Consider the following 20629-nt stretch of genomic DNA (forward strand, 5'->3'; position numbering starts at 1 on the left):
TCGCGGGCCGCGGCACTCCCGGGGCCGCCCCTTTCCCCGCCCGCCTCCGCTGTGGCGCCAAGCGGCGAAAGGAAAGAGTTGGCGGCACCGGCGGGATGAGCCGCCCTCAGCCCGGCCACTGCCAGAACGGGTATGCGGGTGGAGGAGGCTGAGGGGCATGGGGGGGCCCGCGGGAGGCTTTTCCAAGCTCTTCCCGCCCGTTCTTTCCTCTTCCACCGGCACCGTGCTCTCCTCATGCTCCTGCTGACTAAACTTTCTCTGCCCCGGGCCTGGCCGCTGCCGCCCGCGGGTGAGGCCCGCCGCTCCATGCGGCCGTCCCGGCGGCTGAGGGCAGCAGGGAGGGAAGCCGGTGTCCTTCGGGGCAGGGAAGAAGAAGAGGGAGGGAAGGTGGTGTCCTAGGAGGGAAGAAGAGGCAGGGAGAGGAGGGCTCCGCGGAGCCGGGAGCTCTCCGGAGCGGGGCCGGCCGCGGCCGTGCCCGGGAAAACCCATCCCGGCGGGGAGGTGTTTCTTGGAGCCTCCGAAGGCCCGTCTGTTTTCCTTGGGCTTTGTAATCTCCGCGGTGGCAAAAAGAGCAGGCAGGGTGTCTCGTGTTCATTATTTCCGGAAATGGAGACCGGCGTGAGCAACATGCAATTAATTAAAGTCAAAAGTGACTGTAAAAGTGAAATACGTTCAGTGAAGGGAGATGTTCTTGTACTGCTCTATGTTTACAGGTTTGGTGGGTTATCTCACAAGAAAATTTTTAATATAGTTAATGTTCAATGCACTGAGTATCGTTTTTCTCTAAGAAAGGTTGATTTTTCTCTCTCAAAACCTATCCTCCTAGTAAGGAATAAGCAATGACCATATCTTAGTACCTAAATGAGGGGAAAGGTGAAAAGCCTCAAGTAAAGGAAATACCACATTTGTTTGATCTAATAGTGATTATAAAATATGAGACTTAAAGAAGAAGGTTGTCTTGAAAGTCAGCAAGAGCCCATATCCTGTTTGGCTTTTGGGGAACAAGAGCATTGCTGAAGATGTTTATTTCTTATTTTTAATACACACTTTATTTTTACCTTTATTTCTTTGATTGAAATGACAAAGTATTGATAGTTGGTCTTTAGTAGTATACTTGATACTGGGAAAAAATACTTGTAGAGTTATAATAAACATGACATCAAAGATAAGAAAGCAGAAGAAAAAGTTAAGAAAAGGGGTGTGTGTTTGATACTCACTAGTTCTCTGGTTGTACTATCTTATTGTATAGCTGACCATCATAATTGTTGTATGAAAAGATTTCAGGTGATATATTCTGTTTTAGGATTCTCAATGAAGTTTTTTGTTATGGTAGGCCTTTTTTTAAGTGGCTGAATGACATTTGTTCCTTTTTCAGATGGTGTTACAGCTTACTTGAAGCCAAGATGGATGAAAAAGAAGTGGAAAGGGAGGCAGTGTTCTCTAATTACAGAATCTTTTTCTCTGTTTTTATTTGAAATACTGTTTACACAAACTTTTCTATAGACTACTAATTTTTAAAAAAATTAAGTGTTTTTTCCCTCGTGTTCTTCTTGAGCAGCGTTTTTTTCATGGGTTTCAGTTCCCATTATTTTTGTTCATAAGTTCTTATGGGTTATTGTAAGGGTAAACCTTAATTGCCTTTTTTACAGCTAGCTATGGTATTTTCTAGAGTAGCTTTCATTCATGCAATTATAGAACTTGCAAATGAGCATAAAGAAGATGATCAGCTGCACCAAATCCATAAACTTAATTTTCCTGTGTGTGCTTGACTGCTAGCCAAGGCCTTGGCTTCTGCTCAATCAGAAATTAAGTGGTTTATACCCACTTCACAGTCCTGCATTCCTGTGCACTGAGTTGAGGGAATTATCTCGCCAAACACGGTGATGTTAAGTAGAAGTAATTGAGTAAGGGCTTTGGGGTTTTTTTTCTGTTCTCTTTGATGTAAGCCTTCTGCTTGTTTTTTAGATATGCTTCTCTCCCTGTGAAGTTGGTACTCTGAGGGACCTCCACTTACATACAGTTCTGTATTTATTAGAAAAGTAAATACTAGCTTTTTTTGTGTTTTGGATAAATAGGGTTGCTAGGGAATAGTTTAACAGAAGGAGAACTCACGACCTCTTAGTTCAGAGTGCCACTGTCTTTCTGGAGCCCTTTCCCCAGCATGTTTTATTCACTGTAGTTGTGTTTCATCTCTCTCCAAAGATGTCACTGTGAATGTCACGTAGTTAGGCATGTATTAAACTGATCATTAAGTCCAATGGTGTTTTAGATTTTATAAATCTGGTTTTGTGAGGTATTTTAAATAGCCAGTTAGCTCAAAAACTCTTCTGACATTTCAGTTAGCCTGTCAAAGTTCTGTTTGGCATGAAGAAGTGTGAGGGAATGTCTTTAATCTTTCCTTTATGCTGTGAGCTTCTTGTTCTCTGAACACTTTTTCCTTCTTGGTAGGATATAGCCCCAATCCTTTAGTTATAGTGACTCAAGCCAGTTTGTGCATTTTCAGAATCACATGCTTGATTCATGTGTTTTGACAATTGACAGTTCTGGGTACTATTTACACTCTTGTCAAAACATGAGAGAGGTGTTTGGGTTACACCAAGGGTGTGTGTTTCTCTCTCCTTACAATGAGACGGTAGCCTTAAGGATGATCCTCATTCATTCCAAGAACAAGCCAAAATTGCTAACTTGTAATGTGCCACATACGAACTACCCAAACCCAGCAATTTATCTTTGGTAAATAGCACCCTGTAGGTTTCTAAAGTACAGTTTTATCATGTGCTGGCATTGTCTTCACTGAAATAGTGTAACCTCTTTATGACAAGCTAACTGCAACCCTCTAATACAGGTTTTTGGTTATAAAAACAATGATTAACTAAACACTTGATTTCTCACATTTGTCTTCTGAAGGGGCTGGTACTAGTGTTGCTAGGAGATGTCTTGCTGTTTGCAGTTACCTGTGATGTATTTTTCTGCATGGCTGTACCTCGCTAGATGGGTGTCTCAGTCTTAAGCTGTAGTCCTTGGTAAGAGGAGCCCAAGAAGAAACATACTGTCCCCCTTGTATTTTGACAGGCTAGTCATTATACTTGGGATGTTCCACTGGTTTGGTTTTCAAGTTGTAGCAATAATAGGTGTGAGAGTTTGGGGAAATTTCTTTGAATTTGATCTTTTTCTTGAAATTTTCAAAGCTTAGATATGCGTGTGGAGAGGGGAGAAGTGTGTTTGTCTTTCTTCTCTTCAAGCTGAAAAGCACAAAAATTCCCCTGCTGTGTTTTACACAGTCCGAGCGCACAAGAGAAAATGATGCATTACCTTTTTTTTCCTTCCTCCTTCCCCCAAATATACCCTTCAGTGCAGGGAAAGAAGGAACCTGTTCTGATGCTTTTATACATTGTATGTAAAGGAAAAGTTCTTGAGCCCATCTCCTGTCCGTTTTCAGAAGGCTTTCATAGGACATAATCTCAAGGAAAACTTAGCCGGGGACTATTGGAATGGCCTTAGGTTTTTGCTGGTAAATATTGTAACAAGAAGCAAACTTATGGTGATAATTGTATGGTCAGAAATGAATGACTGTAGAGGAAGCTCATCATGGCTAGATTTGGGAAGGGCTCTACCCATGTTTGTTGCAAGTAGAGGAAGCTACCAAATAGAAATCTAGCAAGCGCTTGTCATAGGCAGAAATAACTTAGATTAGAGGCTTGCAGTTATCACAGCCATCATCAAAAACATTTTGTTGTTTGGGTGAGAAGAATGCCAGTACACGATATACCTGACCCTTAGAAATATGCAAGGTGTTACCTGTAAAGGATAAGTTGCTCTGTCTGGAAATACCTCAGTGACTCTGAATACCTCAACCTTCTTATCTGAAACTGAAACTTGTAACCTCGCTTGGATGCTCCCCCCCCCCCCCCCCCCCCAAAGGAAATGTTGCATATATAAGTTCCTGGAAAGCACGTCACAGTGATGGTTTTACTGTTAAAATATTAGTGCATGTGTGGTCTTAACCACATTCTGATCCTGGTTACTTTAAACTTGTGCATGTTAAAAGAATAAAATTTGTAGTAACCTTAAGTCTGTGTTGCTTGCTGATGGCTGTTTTTTTTTATAAACTATAGTTTCAGCAATGAAACATCCTGCAAAAAACGAGAAGATTATTTGGAATGGCCTGAATATTTTATGGCAGTAGCTTTTTTGTCAGCACAAAGAAGCAAGGATCCAAGCTCTCAGGTAAGAAGGCAACATCTAATAATAACATAACCTAATCTATATTGCACATCACATCAGATGCACATGTAGCACTTCCAGGGATTTCTTAATAAAAGTTATTTTAGTGTATAGCTATACAATTTTTAACATAGTCAGCACTTTTTGTTACAGAAATTCTCTTATTGGGGCTGACCTCATGTATAATTCTGTGTGTACATTTGCAGCTTGGTGTTTTGTGAATCATCTAGAAGTTAAAATAACACTTGCATTTTCTTTCCTTTTTCCAGTAAATATAGTCACTTTTAGAGAAGGGTAAATCTGCTGAAAGTTTTAGACTATAATTTTTTAAGACACAGCATTTTACAAGTTTCTATTCCTTACCTGTTTGTTCGTTTGTTATTGGGTTGACAGGAGTTTTCTTCTAGTTTGGTTCCTCCCTCAAGATCCCCTTCTTCCTTCTGCTTCACTGTCTGTCCCCATTTTTTGCATCTTTCATGTGCCTCTGTTCAAACTTGTTCAGTATTGATTTGAGGCAATTGATACATCAGAAACATGATGTTCTGCAGGATCCAGTTGTCCTGTTAGTCTTCCTTTGTGTAAAAAAATTCAGGAAGCAGATCCCAGAAAAACAATCTGTTCGATTACTCACTGCCTTCTGTATGTTACAGCACTTGGCTCACTGAAGGGTATTCATTTGGGGCTGAATTTTTGTTACCAAGAGCTAGTTGATAAACAGGTTGTGTGAATTAAAATCAGTACTGTTACCATTTCAGTAAATAATATAGGGAGAAAAGATAAAAATGGGACACTTTATCATTCTATGAGAAGAGTCCCTGTGTAGACTTGGATTGAAGCAATGAAAGGTGGGAGTTAAAAGGTCTGGTATCTTAGTGCATGTTTGTGTAAACAAGGCACAAAGGCTTGTGAGGCCTGCATAAGCCAACAATACTGTTGGTTTACAGTATTGTAAGCCAACAGATATTACAGATGAATATAATACAGTATTTCTGTTCCATCTTTCATACCTTTTCTTTTGCTGCTGCTGCTCATACTGCTGCTGGAAAAGCTAGTTTGGGGAGTTGAACTGACAAGTTTACTAAGGTTAGATCAGTGCTGTTCCCTGAACTAGATTCACTTCATAATCAGACAAGGAACGGTGCTGGCAGGTTGAGATAGGAATGGCACGACCAAAGGGGTAGCTGGGTTGCTGCTGCCCTGATTTATTTGAAAGCCCAACCAATTAGGTACAATTGTAGCCTTGCTCACTAGGTAGTGTGGCTCAATATATTAAGTGAAACTTTTATAACTTAAATGAAAATTATAGGACTAACTATTATCGCCTCATCTTTCCTGTTGATATGTTGTTTTGCATGCTGTTGGTACTATATAAATCTGATTTTATTTAGGTTGGTGCCTGCATTGTAAATACAGAAAACAAGATTGTTGGAATTGGCTACAATGGGATGCCTAATGGTTGCAGTGATGATGTACTACCCTGGACAAGAACAGCAGCAAATAGACTAGACACAAAATATCCTTATGGTAAGGCTTCTTGTGGTTGACAGTTTAGACTTGTGATATCTGTAACTGTGAAAGTTCAGCTGGTAAAGTATTGATCAGTTTTTCTTCCACTCACTTGACTTCATTAATGTGCCTACATGTGGTACAGCAGGATAAAAATCAGTCTTTATGAAAAGCTGACTTCCTGGTGAAATATGTTCATAAATATTAGCTGTTTTGGATTGGATAGTGAAAGCTTGTAAATATAAAGCAGCTCATTAGCACACAGTTGCAGTGTATGCAGATGATTGCTGCTTCCATGTGTTCGTCTCCACAGAAATTACAGAGCGTGTATATGCAAAACAAATAATTGGGTCTAAAATGCAGGTATTAAAATTGTAAACTCCAGTGCTTGTGAGAAATTTCCATGTCAGGTATCGATGGCATAGGTAAATACCTATTATGAAGGAACTGAATTTTGCTTGTCTTGAAGTGTGTGCATTCTGTCATTCCATGCCACTTTTGCCTCATGTGGTGTGCACTGGATCTACCCTTCCATGGGTGGGGTGACTTTTGTTGCTTATTTCAGCCTCTGATTTGATTCACATATATTAAATGGGCAAACAGAATGAAGAGCAAGGATGGTTTTGTGGTGAATGTGGTTGAGTGCTGCTTTGGATCCTGTCTTTGCAGTAGGCATAGTTGGGCCTTCTGTAAGTGTCCTTTGAAGGGTCCTCTGAGTCTTTGTGCACCTGTCAGCAGGGCTGTACAGTTCCTCCTCTGAGCCTGGTGTGGTTTGCAGGAACCACGGAGACTGAGCTGCCTCAGGCTTCGTGTTATGCTTGCTGTCTTCTGGGCATAGAAACAGAGTTGAGATGCCTTGTGGCCTGCAACAGCTGATGTTGGGAAGAAACTTTCATTAGGACTGATAAGAGACTGTACAGTCCCTGTGCTTCCCTAAGTCCTTCTTCGTCTTTCTATACTCACTCCAGCTCCTGCTGCATCTCAGCCTGTCCTGGGCGCAGGAATGGCAGGGGGAAGAATAACAAAACAGAGCAAGAGCCTTGAAAAATTTTCCCTTCTCCCTGCATGGGTGGGGGGACATAAGCACCAGAGTTCACCTTTTGCAAAGAAACACTGGCTCTTTTCCAGTGTACAGTATTTATCTCTGCCTACTAATTCTGTTTCTCACTTGTAACTTTAACAATTGATCTGATAGAGAAATTAAACTTGCATGAGTTTTGACATTGCCCGACTTCACCCAGAGCTCTCTCTAAAAACCAGCATTACATTTTCTGGTTTCCCATGGCATTGAAGTGGAAGATGATATGCAGTGGCTCAGCACATAATTTATCAGTTTGATATTTTTGAGTTCTTGAAACCCCAGTACTTTGTCCTTGTTCACTTTACCAATTTATTATAAAACCTCTAATGTTAACTCTTAAGCTCAAGATCATTTCATATTATTTTTCATAAGAGATGTATTCCCAGTACTAGGGCCAAATTTGAAATCTGCTCCAGCCAAATTTGAAGTCTGCTCTAAACCACTGGTTTTACATATAATGTTGTGACAATTATGGTGCAACTTGGTATGACTGCTCTTTATTTGTAGGATGTGGAAACAAGTGTTAGCCAATTGATTAAATATAAAGCACTGAAAACGGAATATTGATTTTGGTTGAACCTTTATGCTACTGTAAGGTCTCAGTTCTGAACTAAGATCGGTGTGGGTGGTCTCTGGCACCTGAGTTCCAGGCACCTTAAGCTGACCAATTTAAACTAAAAGTGCTGTGAAAAATCTTTGTACAAGATGACCTGAGAATTTTACTTCTTTGGTTAATTCTGCCTCCAAAAGATGTGGAGCATGTGATGTTTAAAAAATTCACTAACCAATAACAGCTTGGAGAGACAAGTTGATTTCTGGGAATTGGTCTAACTACTGTCTTTCCTCCTCAGAATCTTAATCTCCACCTCATTAAAAAAATCACAACTTTGTAGCACAAAGTGTCTGCTGTGATGAATAAACAACCTATTTTGTAATTCACAGATCATTTAAACTCTAGCAGTTTCTTATTAATCTTGATAGCATGGTTGACAGACCAGACAAGTATATATATAAAAAAAAAATCTGCTTTAAAAAATTTTGGTACACGTGGAATTGCTGCTAAAATCTCATTAAACTGTCATGTTTTCCTTTCCATTTTTGCTAATCATCACAGCATTTGTGTAAATTGAACTTTTTATTCTTGTTGTTTCCTGACTGGCTTGTTCAGAGATGGTACAAACTTACTGTGTGCTCCATTAGCTAACCGTGGGAATGGTGGCACTTTAATCCCTAGAGCTGCAGTGTAGCTTATCAGATAAAGCTGACAGTAACTGTGCATGTACCACCACACTAAGTTGGAAGGTGTTTTCTAGAGCTACTTCACGCATCTGTAGTGCTACAGAAAAGGGCTGGAGGAGGATCTGAATGCTGACCTTCTGATCTTATGTAGTGTTGTAGTTGAGGCATAAACATTAGCTCACTTCCCATCTGTTTTGGACCACTCTGACTAGCTCTCTCTAGAACAAAGCCTGAGTATTGCTCCTCCAATGGTGCTCCGGAAAGCAAGGTGGAAAAAAGGCTGCAAGAAAACATCATCCTCTATAGGCTTATAATGCAAAGCCTGCTGAGATGCTATGCTTAACCCTCCTTCTTCCCTCAGGCCATACTGGGGGATATGCAACTCATACTCTGTTTCATGCTCTGAAAATACCTCTCTGGTGAGCTGCAAAAAAGTTATCTCACTTCTTTATGCACTTTGAACTGAGACATGCAAAATAAGTATGTGGTGTCGTGGGACTCTTGAGACGTGGAGCCTTGAGGAAACCCAGGGCCAAGTACCGTGTAATGCTGATGGAGCCCTGGGTAACATGAACACGAGCTAGTCTGTGCCAGTTGGCCTCAGGGCCGAGGGTCAGACCCTGGCCCTGTCATGTTTAGCAGCAGAGACACAGTAGGGGATTGGACCCAGAGGCTATCTCTGCAGAAGTGTGGTAGATGATCCTATAATAAATTTATTGAGCTCCACCAGAACTGATGGATGCATTGACCCCACAGCTCTGATCAGATTCATTGTTTCGTGGCTAGAAAACTTCCAATTTCCACCCCAAATTTATCTGTGATTAGTTTATAGGTTTTTGTTTTTGCCAGGATTGTTCTTCTAGCTTTTCTTATTCACTGTGATTAACCCTTCCTCCTTTCCCATGCATTTACTGATGACTGTTACCTTTTGAACTTCCGTTGCAGGGTTAAATCAGTCCTGTCACTCTTGAATTTTGCTGTATCTTTAAACTTGTTGGTTTGAAATTCACCAGTGTCTGGGTTATCTCTGTCTGCTGCAATACGTGGTACGTATCTATCCCACCCCAAGGGTGGGTTCTGCTCAGCTCACTGTTAGGGACAGGGTTGTGCTTGATTAAGAAGTCCAGGTGCAACCTGAGCTGCTACTGAAAGAAGGCATTAAAATGTGGTGGGTAGTGTTCACTTTACCTTAGAGGATACAAAAGTTTGCAAGGCATTTGGATATTACAGGAATAGTGACTGTGGATCACCTCCATTGATACTGTGCATTCCTTATGAGAGCCTTGAAGCGAATTAAAACTCTTCCTTCTAGTTGTAGTGTATATTTGAACAGTTAAGTAGTATAGCCTTGTTATGTGAGAAAGCACAGGGTGTTTTGCAGAACGCCGTTTTTCACAGCACAAAATCAGGATTTTCTTGTTATGTTGGAACTGGCTGTTTCCAGGCTGCCAGTCAGTGACAGCAGTGGGGATGTGTCTGTGCACACGAGAGAAATGGAAGGCTTGAATACCTGCTTTACTAAGACGTTGTTAAAAGCCCTTCTTGAAGCATTGTGTTCAGTACTGTGTGCAGAAGCTTCTTAATAATTAGGCAGAATTCTGGCTTTTAGAGTCAAAAGTGTGCCCTCTGTTTCTGTTAGATGAATCCAAGGATTTGATGATGCTCAGTTTCCTCTCACCAATCATTAAAAATATTACATTTTTCTCCTATTAACACAAATATTCCCACTAATGTTAGTTGCTGTGCTCTTGTTATGCCCTCTGTCTCCACTGTAATCTAAGAACATCCATTTGACAACCAGTCTCTAATTAAGAGTTTTAAATTAAAATGACTGGCAAATTTAGAAGCCTCTGAGCAATACAGGCAATATTGAGTGAATATGCTTACAAATATTTATACAGGTTCAGATATGATAAAATATGTGCTGTGGCAAAAAGTATGCTCTAATTGAACAGTACCTGCTGTGTAAAATGAAACAAACTGTTATCAACATTTCCTCGTGTTAGGATTATGAGCTTTTTGTCAATTTTTCAGAGAAATGAACACTCAATATTCAGGCAAATGTTAGTTTTATAGAAGCTGTTATTTTGACAGCACGAAATTTGATAAGGCACTATGAAGAGGTGTGATGCTCTCTCTCCAGTTGGCAGTGCAAAGCTGAGACTTCAGCTGGAAAGGCGATCTATAGAAGACAGTCTCCATTTACTCGTGGAGTACTCCACTTACTCTTGTCTGCATGGATTTGTGATGTTCACAAATGGGCTGAGCGGTTCCCATCTTCACTTCCCAGTTCTCTTTACTCACGGAAGAAAGCACTGAGGCTGGGGCTGTTCCATTTTTCTTACTGCAATCTGAAGAGGCTCCAGCAAAACTTGTTGGTGTTATCCTTGCCTCTGTGCCCTGACTACAGCTACTGCTCTTATCCAGCACACAGCAAGAAAGAGACCAGCAGGAAGGGCTGAGGGCAATGTCAGCCCAGCATCAGTGTCCTGCCTGCCCTTAATGCAGTGACCAGCAACCACCCCTACACTTTCACAAAGGTTGAAAAAAAAAAAAATGTTGTTCGACAAATTCCAGATTCATCAACCACTGTTGCCAGTGGTTGTCATTCCAGACTCCATTCTTTTAATTATTATTTTGATACCTCATGATTTTTGCTATATTCAGTGTCAGAGATCCAGCAAGTAAAGGATAACTGGTAGGTGGAGCTTGGGCAAAGATGGAGTGGACAAGGGATGAATGTGAGAAGGTGAAGATTTTACCAATAAACTGAATAGAAGTGGACCAAATTACATAACTCCCTGTATCCATTCCTGTGCCAGGTTTATGTTGAAGGATGCTGTGCTATTACCACGTGTCTGTACTGGGAACCCATAATATTTGTCAAGTTAGTTGATATGACACTGTAAAGACATTAATAAATAAGTCAAAACTTGCTGTGTGACAATCTATATGCATTGAAATGTATTCCTTTCAAATGTAACACCATATTTAGTGCATATTTTTTCTCAAAATTCCTAGTCTGGCTCAGTAATTAATAACATTAAAAAGTCATGCCCTCTAGCCCTTCCTCTGACTGCTTCTTTAAAAGTTCTTCAAAGTTATGGTGGTCTCTACCAAGCATGTAACCCTTTAAACAGTATTAAGAAACACTTTGACTAGTCCTGTGGTTCTTATAAAATTTCTAGTCAGAACACTTTTAGTAGGTGGAAAGAGTGCTTCTCACTCTGCAACCCACTGAGAGCACGTTCATGTTAAGTGTTCAATCCCAAAAAATACCATTTATAAGACAAGTAGGGGTCTCTTAATTACTCATCCTCAAACCCCTCTTAAGTAGGGGTTTAAGGATGACTGCTACCTCATATATGCAACAGAAACCAGTATGCAATGAGAAAAGACAGAAACACTAGCAATTAATACTACCAGTAATGAAACAGTCATTCATCTGCTTCCCCCATGAAAATAGTAGCAGGTGGTGGGAATGTCAGAGCACACACTTAACTTCTCATTGCATGGTTATTCCTTCAGATAATGAAGCCTTTTGAGAATACTTTTCAAGCCACTTTTCCAGAATGGAAAACAGTGTTGCAGACATATTATGTTGGCTATATGTGATTATTAAAAAAAAAAAAAAACCAACAAAAAAACCCCCAAAACTCTGGAGCCCCTCATAGGGTATTGTAAAAATTCTTAGTTTTACTAGTCTGCTTAAATATACATTTTTCAGAGTTCTGAATACTGTGTACCCGTGAAAGGTTATCTTGTTACTATCTCAGAAAGAGCTATTTGTAACTATTAGCAAGAGCTCTTAAGAGATTAGAAAACTTCATAACATCCCAAATGCAAACTAGTTAGTCATTAGCAAGAGAGATTTTGGACTCCTGGATTTGTTTTCTGTCTCCTAACAAAGCTTGGCAGATCTATAAGAAAAATCTGGAGATAATAGACTGTCTTACCTTATCAGTGCCAATCTGTCAGAGAGAGGTGAATAGGAGTAAGAGGGAATTAAGAGTGATGGGACAAAGCCTAAAAATATTTGTCTGATGCCTAAACCTTCTTAAGGACCAACTAGCATAATATCCCTTACAGGGGCCAGTAAACCCCTGTAGTGTGGGGAAATGTATAAAACAATGACACGTGTAATGATAGTTCCCCAGAATATTCTTGCAAGTCACAGCAACTGAGTCAAAAGGGTTTAAGTGCCCAGTAGACTAAAAAAAAGTAATACTGGGTGGAAAAAGATGACTTCTGGCATCAGTGCAAAGTTCTAGTCCCATACTATTTTCTGCAATAAGTTCAGTTTGAAATACTTGGTTAGGCTACTGTGTGCATGAAAAACCTATCTCCTTTTGTATTTGAAACAGAAGCCTGCTGGATCTGTTGGAGCCCTGACTAGTTTTTGTCCTGGAATGATTACTCTGTTTCTTATTGCTGGCTCTGTGTCTTCTGTCCACATTGGAGACTTGTAATTGTTCTTAACTTCAGGTTGTGCTAGATGGTCAGGAAGCAAGATTTCTCTTTTTCCCTTGCTCCAGCTGATTATCTTCTATAAATTAGTTTTGGCCTGATCTTGTTTTTGCTTGGGAAGAGGTTTGTTGTTGAAAGTTTGTAGAAGTCTGCCAAAAGAACCTTTCTCTCTCATCAGTACAGGAAGGAAACTTGTCTGGTTTTATGGCTGAAAATTTCTGTGTTTTTTAATGATGGAAAAATATTTACTGAAGGAATTAGTTTTATTTTTTTTTTTTTTTAGTTCTGTGAGCCTTTGAAAACATCCTTTCCGGGGGCCTTCAATATTTTAGACTGCTGCCTAGAACATAAGTATAGTGTTCAAAGAAACTTAAAAATGATATTTCTCTCCTGTTGACATAATCTAGTTCTAGTTGTGGAAATGATCACACTCATTTTCACTCAATACTCTGTAACCCCAGAAAAATAATTCTCTGACTGTTTATTGTGAAGGCTACATAAGATTGTTGCAACTTAGTAATATACACGGAGTTCGGCATGTTTTCTGGATTTTCTGAATGTATAGGTTCATATAACTGTCCATCTTACACTTAATGGCATATATTTAAAATGTGGTGTGACCCGATAACAGCTGCAATAGAAACAATAATAACAGTAAAAGAAACCTTAATGTGATGGTGCTTGGCTTTGGGGGGTTTGTTTTTTTTAATTTCCTATTTTTTGTGTTAGTTTCTGGCTTTACTGGTTATGAGAAGGTATGTGGACAGCATAACATGGGCACAGTAGAAGCCAATACTGAGCTTTCTTTATCAAGTGTTTGGTCCTTTGTGACTCGTCTGCATGAGAAAGTTTGTGTGCTGTAAGTTAGGCTGTAAATTTGCAGTGCATTAGCTGTTACATAGAAAATTCCAGGTAGACATTCAGCACATGCGGAAAACATTTCCATTCAGCAAGGATTCCAGCGTGTTGAAGGTACTGCACTCAGTTATTTGTGCGGTGAGATCATTCACATAGAGGTCAGCATAAAGTACCAAATTTACTGTGAAGTTGTGCTATGAAACTGTGTCTGTTTTAATCTTTGTATGGATGCAGGGGAGAGGAAACCTACTTTATTTTTTTAAAATCTATTCTTCGAAACGAGCAGTGGAAAAACTTTTAATGTTGTCTCTAAATGAGCTCAAACCCACACCACACTTCAGCATCTGTTTATAAAGTCAGGGCAGCAGGCAGTTTCTTAGTAGGTAGGTATATAAATTATGCAACTTGCTTTTATTCCTAGGAGCAAACAGGAAGTTCTCGTGGAGATCCTAATGTTTTTTTCAGAGGTTCGTTGTGGATTACACAGAAACTGTGCTCTTCTCACCTGTGTTAGTAACACATTAGATAATCTGCTGATGTGTACCCTATAAACACTTAAACCCTAAGGTGCTGTCTGCCCAGAAAGAACTGTTGTGTTATAGTGAAATAAGGCAGGATGGTCTGTTGCTACCTGGCCTATCTCAAATCCATGGAGAAACACAGGACTTTGTTTTCGTGCTTGAGAAGTCTGGCACCTTTTAATGAGCAGTAAAGTCAGTTTAATATTAAAGCTGGGACATTTTTATGGTTGAGTGTGTGTTGAATATTCTGGGGGTGAGAGAATCATGCAGCAGCGCTGAGCCGTTCTGAGACCCAGAGGACAGAGCTGCTCAGTTTCACTTCACGATTCTCCTGCCTTTAAGAGCGCACAGCGCACTCTTACAACCACAAGACTGTTCCTATCTGTGCATGTAAACACATAAATGAGCTGTTTTATACTGGCAATTAGATACTCCAGAGAGTTGTGAAGCTGTGAGATACTGCTTCACTTAGGGTGGTTGCAACTACTTGGCCCACAGCCTACGGCTTTGTTGCCTGCATAGGTGTTGGCAAATGGCAATGCTTATGCACTTAATGATATCATTACTAATCAGCAGCCTGGTCAGAACAATTGACCTTCATTGATCTTGGAACTTCTGCTTTTATTTCTTCCTCTGCCCTTTATGACAAGCTGTGCACGCTATTTGCCTTTGAAAAGATATAAGCAGTTATATTGTAACACTTTAATTTTAGTTTGACTGATTTATTTTAATGATCGGTATTATGAATTGTTTCTTTTCCTGTTTAATCAGTGTGCCACGCTGAACTGAATGCCATCATGAACAAAAACTCAGCTGACGTGAAAGGCTGCAGCATGTACGTTGCCTTATTTCCATGTAATGAATGTGCAAAGCTCATCATCCAGGCAGGTAAGCAGTAGTGCCAGCCTGATTTTTCAGGGTTGCAGTGCTGCCAGCTCATTGGTATCTTATCATAGATGTATTTGATATTGAATTGCTGATCTTAGATATAAATTAATTGCACTGTCAACTTCATAAGATGCTACTTGTGGGGTTTTTTGCATCTGAATGGTGCCAAATTCTTCCAGTGCTAATTGCATCTTCTGTGATTCTAATCGTACTTCTAATTTAGGTTTGTAACTTCTTAGACCAGGAGCTGCCAAAGAACAACACAGACTTTGCATATAATTACTGTCAATTTTACTGTGCTCTGACACACTGAGTATAGTAGGGGCAGAAAGAAATAAACTTCTGCATGAGAAAAGGTCTGGTGGGAGTATATACATGAAATTTTAATTTGAATGTGATGCATGGTAGATATTTGAAGATTTTAAAATATCTTTGCTCATAAATGTCATAAGACTTCTATGATCCTACTTTAATTATGTCTTTCATTACAATTGTTATAAATCTGTGCCACTGCAGCAAGTGTGCTGGCCTAAATGTGTCTCCTTTTTTCACATTAGGCAGTATCTGCAGCGGGCTTCAGTTCCGTAAAAATCTCTGCTTAAAGTAGCGTATATTTTGCTCATGGAGTGAAGTCATGCTATTCCAGCATGGATCGCTGTTCTGGGGAGTTTTTCTACTGATTGCCACAGGAATCTAGGAAGAAAGTAGTAAACAGAACACTTCTTTATTTTGGTTCAGTAAGGTTTGAAATCGAAAGGTGAAGAGGGAAACATGATGGTATTCTGCATTTGTGCTACAAGTCCCTTATTTATAGAATCAAATGGTATTCAAGGTAGATTGGCTCCTTGTTCTCAATCCAGTCACTCATCCTTTTCCTTATGCACTTATATCAGCACTAAATTACAATGTATTGATATTCATGTTGTCTGGCAAACACAGGAAGATGTTGATAGGCTCTGAAACCTTGTGAATTCTTTTTTGAAGCTTTTATGCTTCTCCCCTGCCTAAGTAATTGAGGCATAGATCATTCAGCAATTTGAGACAGCATAGAACTATAAATAGAGGTATACCAAGGAGTTCTAGAGCATATGAGTGAATGCTGCCTTTTCTGATTTTGTGCTCCAGACACAATTATTTTTTTTCAGCGTAATTCTAACATCTTTTCTATATGACTTGTTTAGGCATAAAGGAAGTTATTTTTATGTCTGACAAGTATCATGACACTATGGAAATGACAGCTGCACGGCGGATGTTTGATTTGGCAGGTATTATATACAGGTGAGAGAACTTTGAATTAACTTTATATTTACTTTGGAAAGGGGGAAGAAGTGGTGTGTGAAAGAGATCAACTTTAGGAGAAAAGTTTTTCTTCTTTGCATTGTGCAGCATTTTATTCTTTTGTTGTGTTTTTAGATGGTTTTCTTTGTAAAAGGTACTGGATCGAAAGACTGTTGCACCATTCTTTGGCTTCTGTATGGTTAAATTTCAATTTCATAATTGTAGGAGAAAATTGCTAGTTTTGTTCTAGAATGCAAGTGAAATTACAACCGTGATGGTTGTTACATTGTACTCAGGAGAGTCATCACTGACTCTGCTTTGAGCAGGAGGTTAGACTAGATGATCTCCAGAAGTCTCTTACAACTTCAATTATCCTATGATCCTATGAGTTGGACTGAAATGACCAGCTGATTTTTTTGTTTTGTGCATGTGTTTGAATAACTTGATCCCTATTGAAACTTTAGTATCTTTTTATTGCAACCGATTTGGGAAGGCATCAGACTAGCCAGCCAAAATTAATTCGTGGTGCCTATTGCTGTCCATGTTCTTTGGTCATCTTTTTTTGTGAGAAAAGCATAAAATGTGAGATATTTGCCTTAAAATAATGAGAATCTGAAGAATGTTTGAAGAGTGGGGTTTTTAAAAGCACTGACAGAGATACCTAAAGACAATCTGTTCAACAGCGAGTTTAATAGGAGTAACATGCTGTGGGTGAGGCTAATTATGCAGTCAGGGAGGCTTTGCAACTCTAAAAAGTTTTACAGTATTAATATGAAGACTTTGAAAAATTTGCAAACATAACAATTCTGACAGATAAAATTTTGGGATGAAAGATACCTACTGGGCTAAGAAACATCCATGGAAAAAACACAGCAGTACTTGAAATTCAATTTTAGTCCTTCAGTGTATTTCCTGTCTACTAAGACTATTTGACTAAGAAGCATAAATCATTCTCTTGCAAGTCAAATCCTGTAACTTCTCCAGGGTGAGAAATGTTTTTTGCATTTCAGATTGCTCTTCTGGACAAAGCATTCAGGAGTTTCTGTGGTCAGCAGCATGTGTTTTTCTGTGTTGACTGTTACTTATCCTTGTATTGATTACTAAGGATGTAGGTGGTACTTAATGAATCTCTTGAACTGAACTGCAGAGCTTAATTAGGCTCTAAATCCACACTATTTGCATAATCTTTTGTTTACTGATAGATTGGAAAATATATTCTGGGTCCCCAAATACCTTCCTTGCTAATTGGTGCAGCAGATGCTCTAATGATAATAAAAGAAAACATTTTGTGGCAGTATTAATTTTACAGTTCTGAAGTTAAAATTTTTAAATGATTCCCTCTTAACTAGTTTGGTTTTTACCCAGTATGATGCATAATGTAATCTATTCCCCGAGCATGAAAAATGTTTTAATATACTGACACAGACTTTGAAAGTGTTTTTGAAAACCTGGCAGGAGAAAATTAATCAAAATATCAATCTTATCAAAATATATTTCCAAATATCTTTTTTATATATGCATACAGTATATTTAAATATTTTTCTGTATACCTGTATGTGTACCTATATCTGTAAATATATATTAAACATATTTGAAATATTAATATATATGAACAAAAATCCCAGCCGTAGTAACATGATAGCAGCACCTGCAGCTAAGCTGTTAAAAGTCCTTTGACTCCTGGGTAATTTATAAACTCCAATAGCTGAAGAATGTACAGGCTAACCCACTCCTTTTTGTCTTAGTCTTTCTTGTCCACGTTTCTCTCAGTATGGTGCGCTATAATTGGCTCCCATAGAGAAGAAAACTATGTTAATCCAAGGATGTGGGTTTTGTTTTTTTTTATTCCTTCAAAAATTTAGTTGGAACTGAAGTAAGCAAAATGTTTTAACTACTCACTAACTAATATCTGTATTTTTCTTTTTTAAGGGAATTCAAGCCAAGATGTAACAAGATCATCATCGACTTTGATTCAATTAACAGTAGACCAAGTCAAAAGCTTCTGTGAATTATGTCTCATTAAATCTTTGGAAGAGTATGATTATCCTTTTCTAAAAAGCTGCTAATGCCTTTCATCTTTAAGTTACTTGCAACTTTTTAATGGCTTCTGTAGCTAAAGTAGACTTATAAGAAATACAAGGCATAAAATGTCCCCCTCACTTAATCTTGTCATGTGGAATCTAAATCTACTTTAAAAATTTTTATGCCTTTATCAAAACTGCTTAAAAAGTGGAGACACATAGATGAAACAATATATTTGAAGAAAACTGCTCTGATTCTTCTCGTATTCATCACCACATGCTCTGTTGGGCTGTCAGGATTGATTTAGCCTCAGTTTAAGAGTAATATGCACCAGTAGTACATTGGAATATGCTAATATATGTTGATCTCTCTGTTGGATATGTGGATCTAAACAGTTGATCCTAATAAAGGACAAAAAAATGTTATCCATGCAAATGTTAATCTTCCAACTAGCTTAACACTAATATTTAAAAGGTTTTACAGCTTTAAGAATGTGTGGCATTCTGCATATGTTATCCAACAAATAAAATACTGATTTTTCTTTTAATTGCTATCTAACACTGCCATACTTGGGGAGGGGTGACAGAGGAAGCTGTTCTGAGATTTGTCTATGCCTGATGGAGCTTTACAAGTGCTTTCAAGTCCTTATTTTCCCCAAGACTCCAGAACTGGAGGAGGTTGAGGGAGTAAATAATTGACTCTTTACCTTTGGGAGTTTTACTTGGAGTTTGTTTTCATGCATAGAAGGAAATAATTTTATTGGTCTAAATGGTTTCTAGATAATCCAACATAGCTCAGTCTTAACTCAACCTGTAAGGTAACTGAATCATATTTTGTCCTCTGAGAGAAATTGGAGATAGTCAATCCATATCCAGATCTGTGCCAAAAGAGGTAATTATGGCGTTAGCTTGTTTCCCAGTGCTGACATAGTACCTCCATTTTCATAACTGTTGCCTAAAATAATATCCTTTTTAATTTTATCCTGAGATCTGGGAATAGATATGAGTTCCTTTTCTCTAATTTGAGTTTTAAAAATTAAATATGCCTAATGGCTTTGTTTAGATAACATTGGTGGTTGTTTGTTTTGGGGTTTTTATGTGGTTATATTTCAATGAGCTTTTATTTTCTCTATAAAAGCCTTGTTTCATATTTTGGGACATTATGTAATTTGGCTTCATACCAGTATTATTAAAGTCTTATTAAAATCCACTACATTGAAGTAGACTCATTATTATAATATTAAGTCATGCGCTTGGCTCCAGAGCGCTGCCGTTTTTGCAATCGTATGGAAAGCATATTTGGTGCATTTGTGATATTACATAAAGTATAATGTTCATGAACCATTTGACTACTAAAGGGACCACTGTAATGTATTATAAGATATGTCCATTTATAAAATAATTTGTGTTTCTCTCTTTTTCCTACAACAGTTTTCTACCTCAAAATTGGTCTGTGGCTTAGTGCCAGAAGGAGAAATTTGCACATATGTGTAGGGGGAGGGTGAAGCCTGAAAAATTACTTTAATAAAATGTCACTAAACCACCTTATGCACATCTTTTTCTTTGGCCTGAGTTAGTAAGTAGAAACATTTTGAGTCATACATGTCTGACACAAGGACAGAGGGGAGAGAAGCAAAATGTTTGGGTTTGGCAGCAAAATTGGTGTTTCCTTCATAGATAATTGCTGATCTAAGATCAGACTTCAAAGATATATGCATTATGATTCTAGTTACTAAAAGTATTTTTATGTCAGGCCTTGCATACTGTGAATATATAATGTGCATGAGAACTCAGGAGATTTTTGAACCAATGTCCAGGTGTTTTTAGGAAAGCACTTTTTTTTTATAATTGCTTTTTTTTTTTGTTTCCTAAGTATTGTCCTGCTTGTGTAACAAAAAAGCAGTACTGGAGAACAGGATAGGATTTTAAATTTCTCCTGATAAGTTTTTGATCTGGTAGAGGTACATATACAAGATATCAGAGTAATTGTCAGTTGACTCAGGCTAGTGAGTGGACTCTGATATCCAAGGCACTTTTCTGGAAAGGGAAAGCACGTGCACAACTCTTGAGACAGCACATGCTTAGTTTGAGGTTAATGTTTTAAAGCAAATGTTAAAGAAGTTTTGATCCTTACTTTGTGCATGTCTAAAGCACTATACGCTTCTCTCTTTTTCTTGGGTTTGTTTTAATAGTTGAGGAGATAGTGCTTTGATATCCAAATAAAGAATAATTACTAGAGGAAACAAAGAAAACAGGTAAATATAATAAACCGTGTTTCTGCTCCTGAAGTTCAAAATCAATAGAACCATTTGGACTGAAAGGATCTCTAGAGGGTATTTAGTCTTACCCCTTGCTGAAAGCACCATTGACTTACCAGTTAGATCCAGTTGCTCAGGCCTTGTCCAGGTGAGTGTCTGCAAGATCAGAGATTCTGCAGCCTTTCTGGTCATCCATTCCTATACTTGGTATTTATTGACACACCTTCTCAGCAGCAAGGGCACTTCAACACAATCCATCCAGAGGACAGAAGGATCCATGTGGATCCT

The 20629-nt window shown here is 38.7% G+C and overlaps 1 protein-coding gene across 4 annotated transcripts; it reads left to right on the plus strand.

Moving 5' to 3' along the window:
• The first annotated feature begins 10 nt into the window (after positions 1-10).
• On the plus strand, positions 11-19293 carry DCTD (dCMP deaminase). 4 transcript variants are annotated; one of them, XM_027636115.1, is made up of 7 exons: positions 11-130; positions 1376-1426; positions 4116-4227; positions 5613-5748; positions 14668-14784; positions 15966-16062; positions 17992-19293. In XM_027636115.1, exons 1-7 carry the CDS (start codon positions 96-98, stop codon positions 18068-18070), a joined length of 627 nt encoding a protein of 208 aa, XP_027491916.1. In that variant the 5' UTR covers positions 11-95; the 3' UTR covers positions 18071-19293. The 4 variants fall into 4 exon arrangements, with proteins under 4 accessions (XP_027491916.1, XP_027491917.1, XP_027491918.1 ...); XM_027636117.1 differs by lacking the exon at positions 11-130 and adding an exon at positions 269-289; XM_027636118.1 differs by lacking the exon at positions 11-130 and adding an exon at positions 494-575.
• Positions 19294-20629: the final 1336 nt, after the last annotated feature.

The sequence above is a fragment of the Corapipo altera genome, unplaced genomic scaffold (genome assembly GCF_003945725.1).
Source record: "Corapipo altera isolate COAL_440 unplaced genomic scaffold, ASM394572v1 22b, whole genome shotgun sequence".
Classification (NCBI taxonomy): domain Eukaryota; kingdom Metazoa; phylum Chordata; class Aves; order Passeriformes; family Pipridae; genus Corapipo; species Corapipo altera.

Coding starts and splice junctions, on each gene's coding strand:
- DCTD (XM_027636115.1), top strand. CDS start 96: ATGAGCCGCCCTCAGCCCGGCCACTGCCAGAACGG. Junction 14,785..15,965: donor AAAGCTCATCATCCAGGCAG/GTAAGCAGTAGT, acceptor TGACTTGTTTAG/GCATAAAGGAAGTTATTTTT. Junction 16,063..17,991: donor TTGGCAGGTATTATATACAG/GTGAGAGAACTT, acceptor TTCTTTTTTAAG/GGAATTCAAGCCAAGATGTA.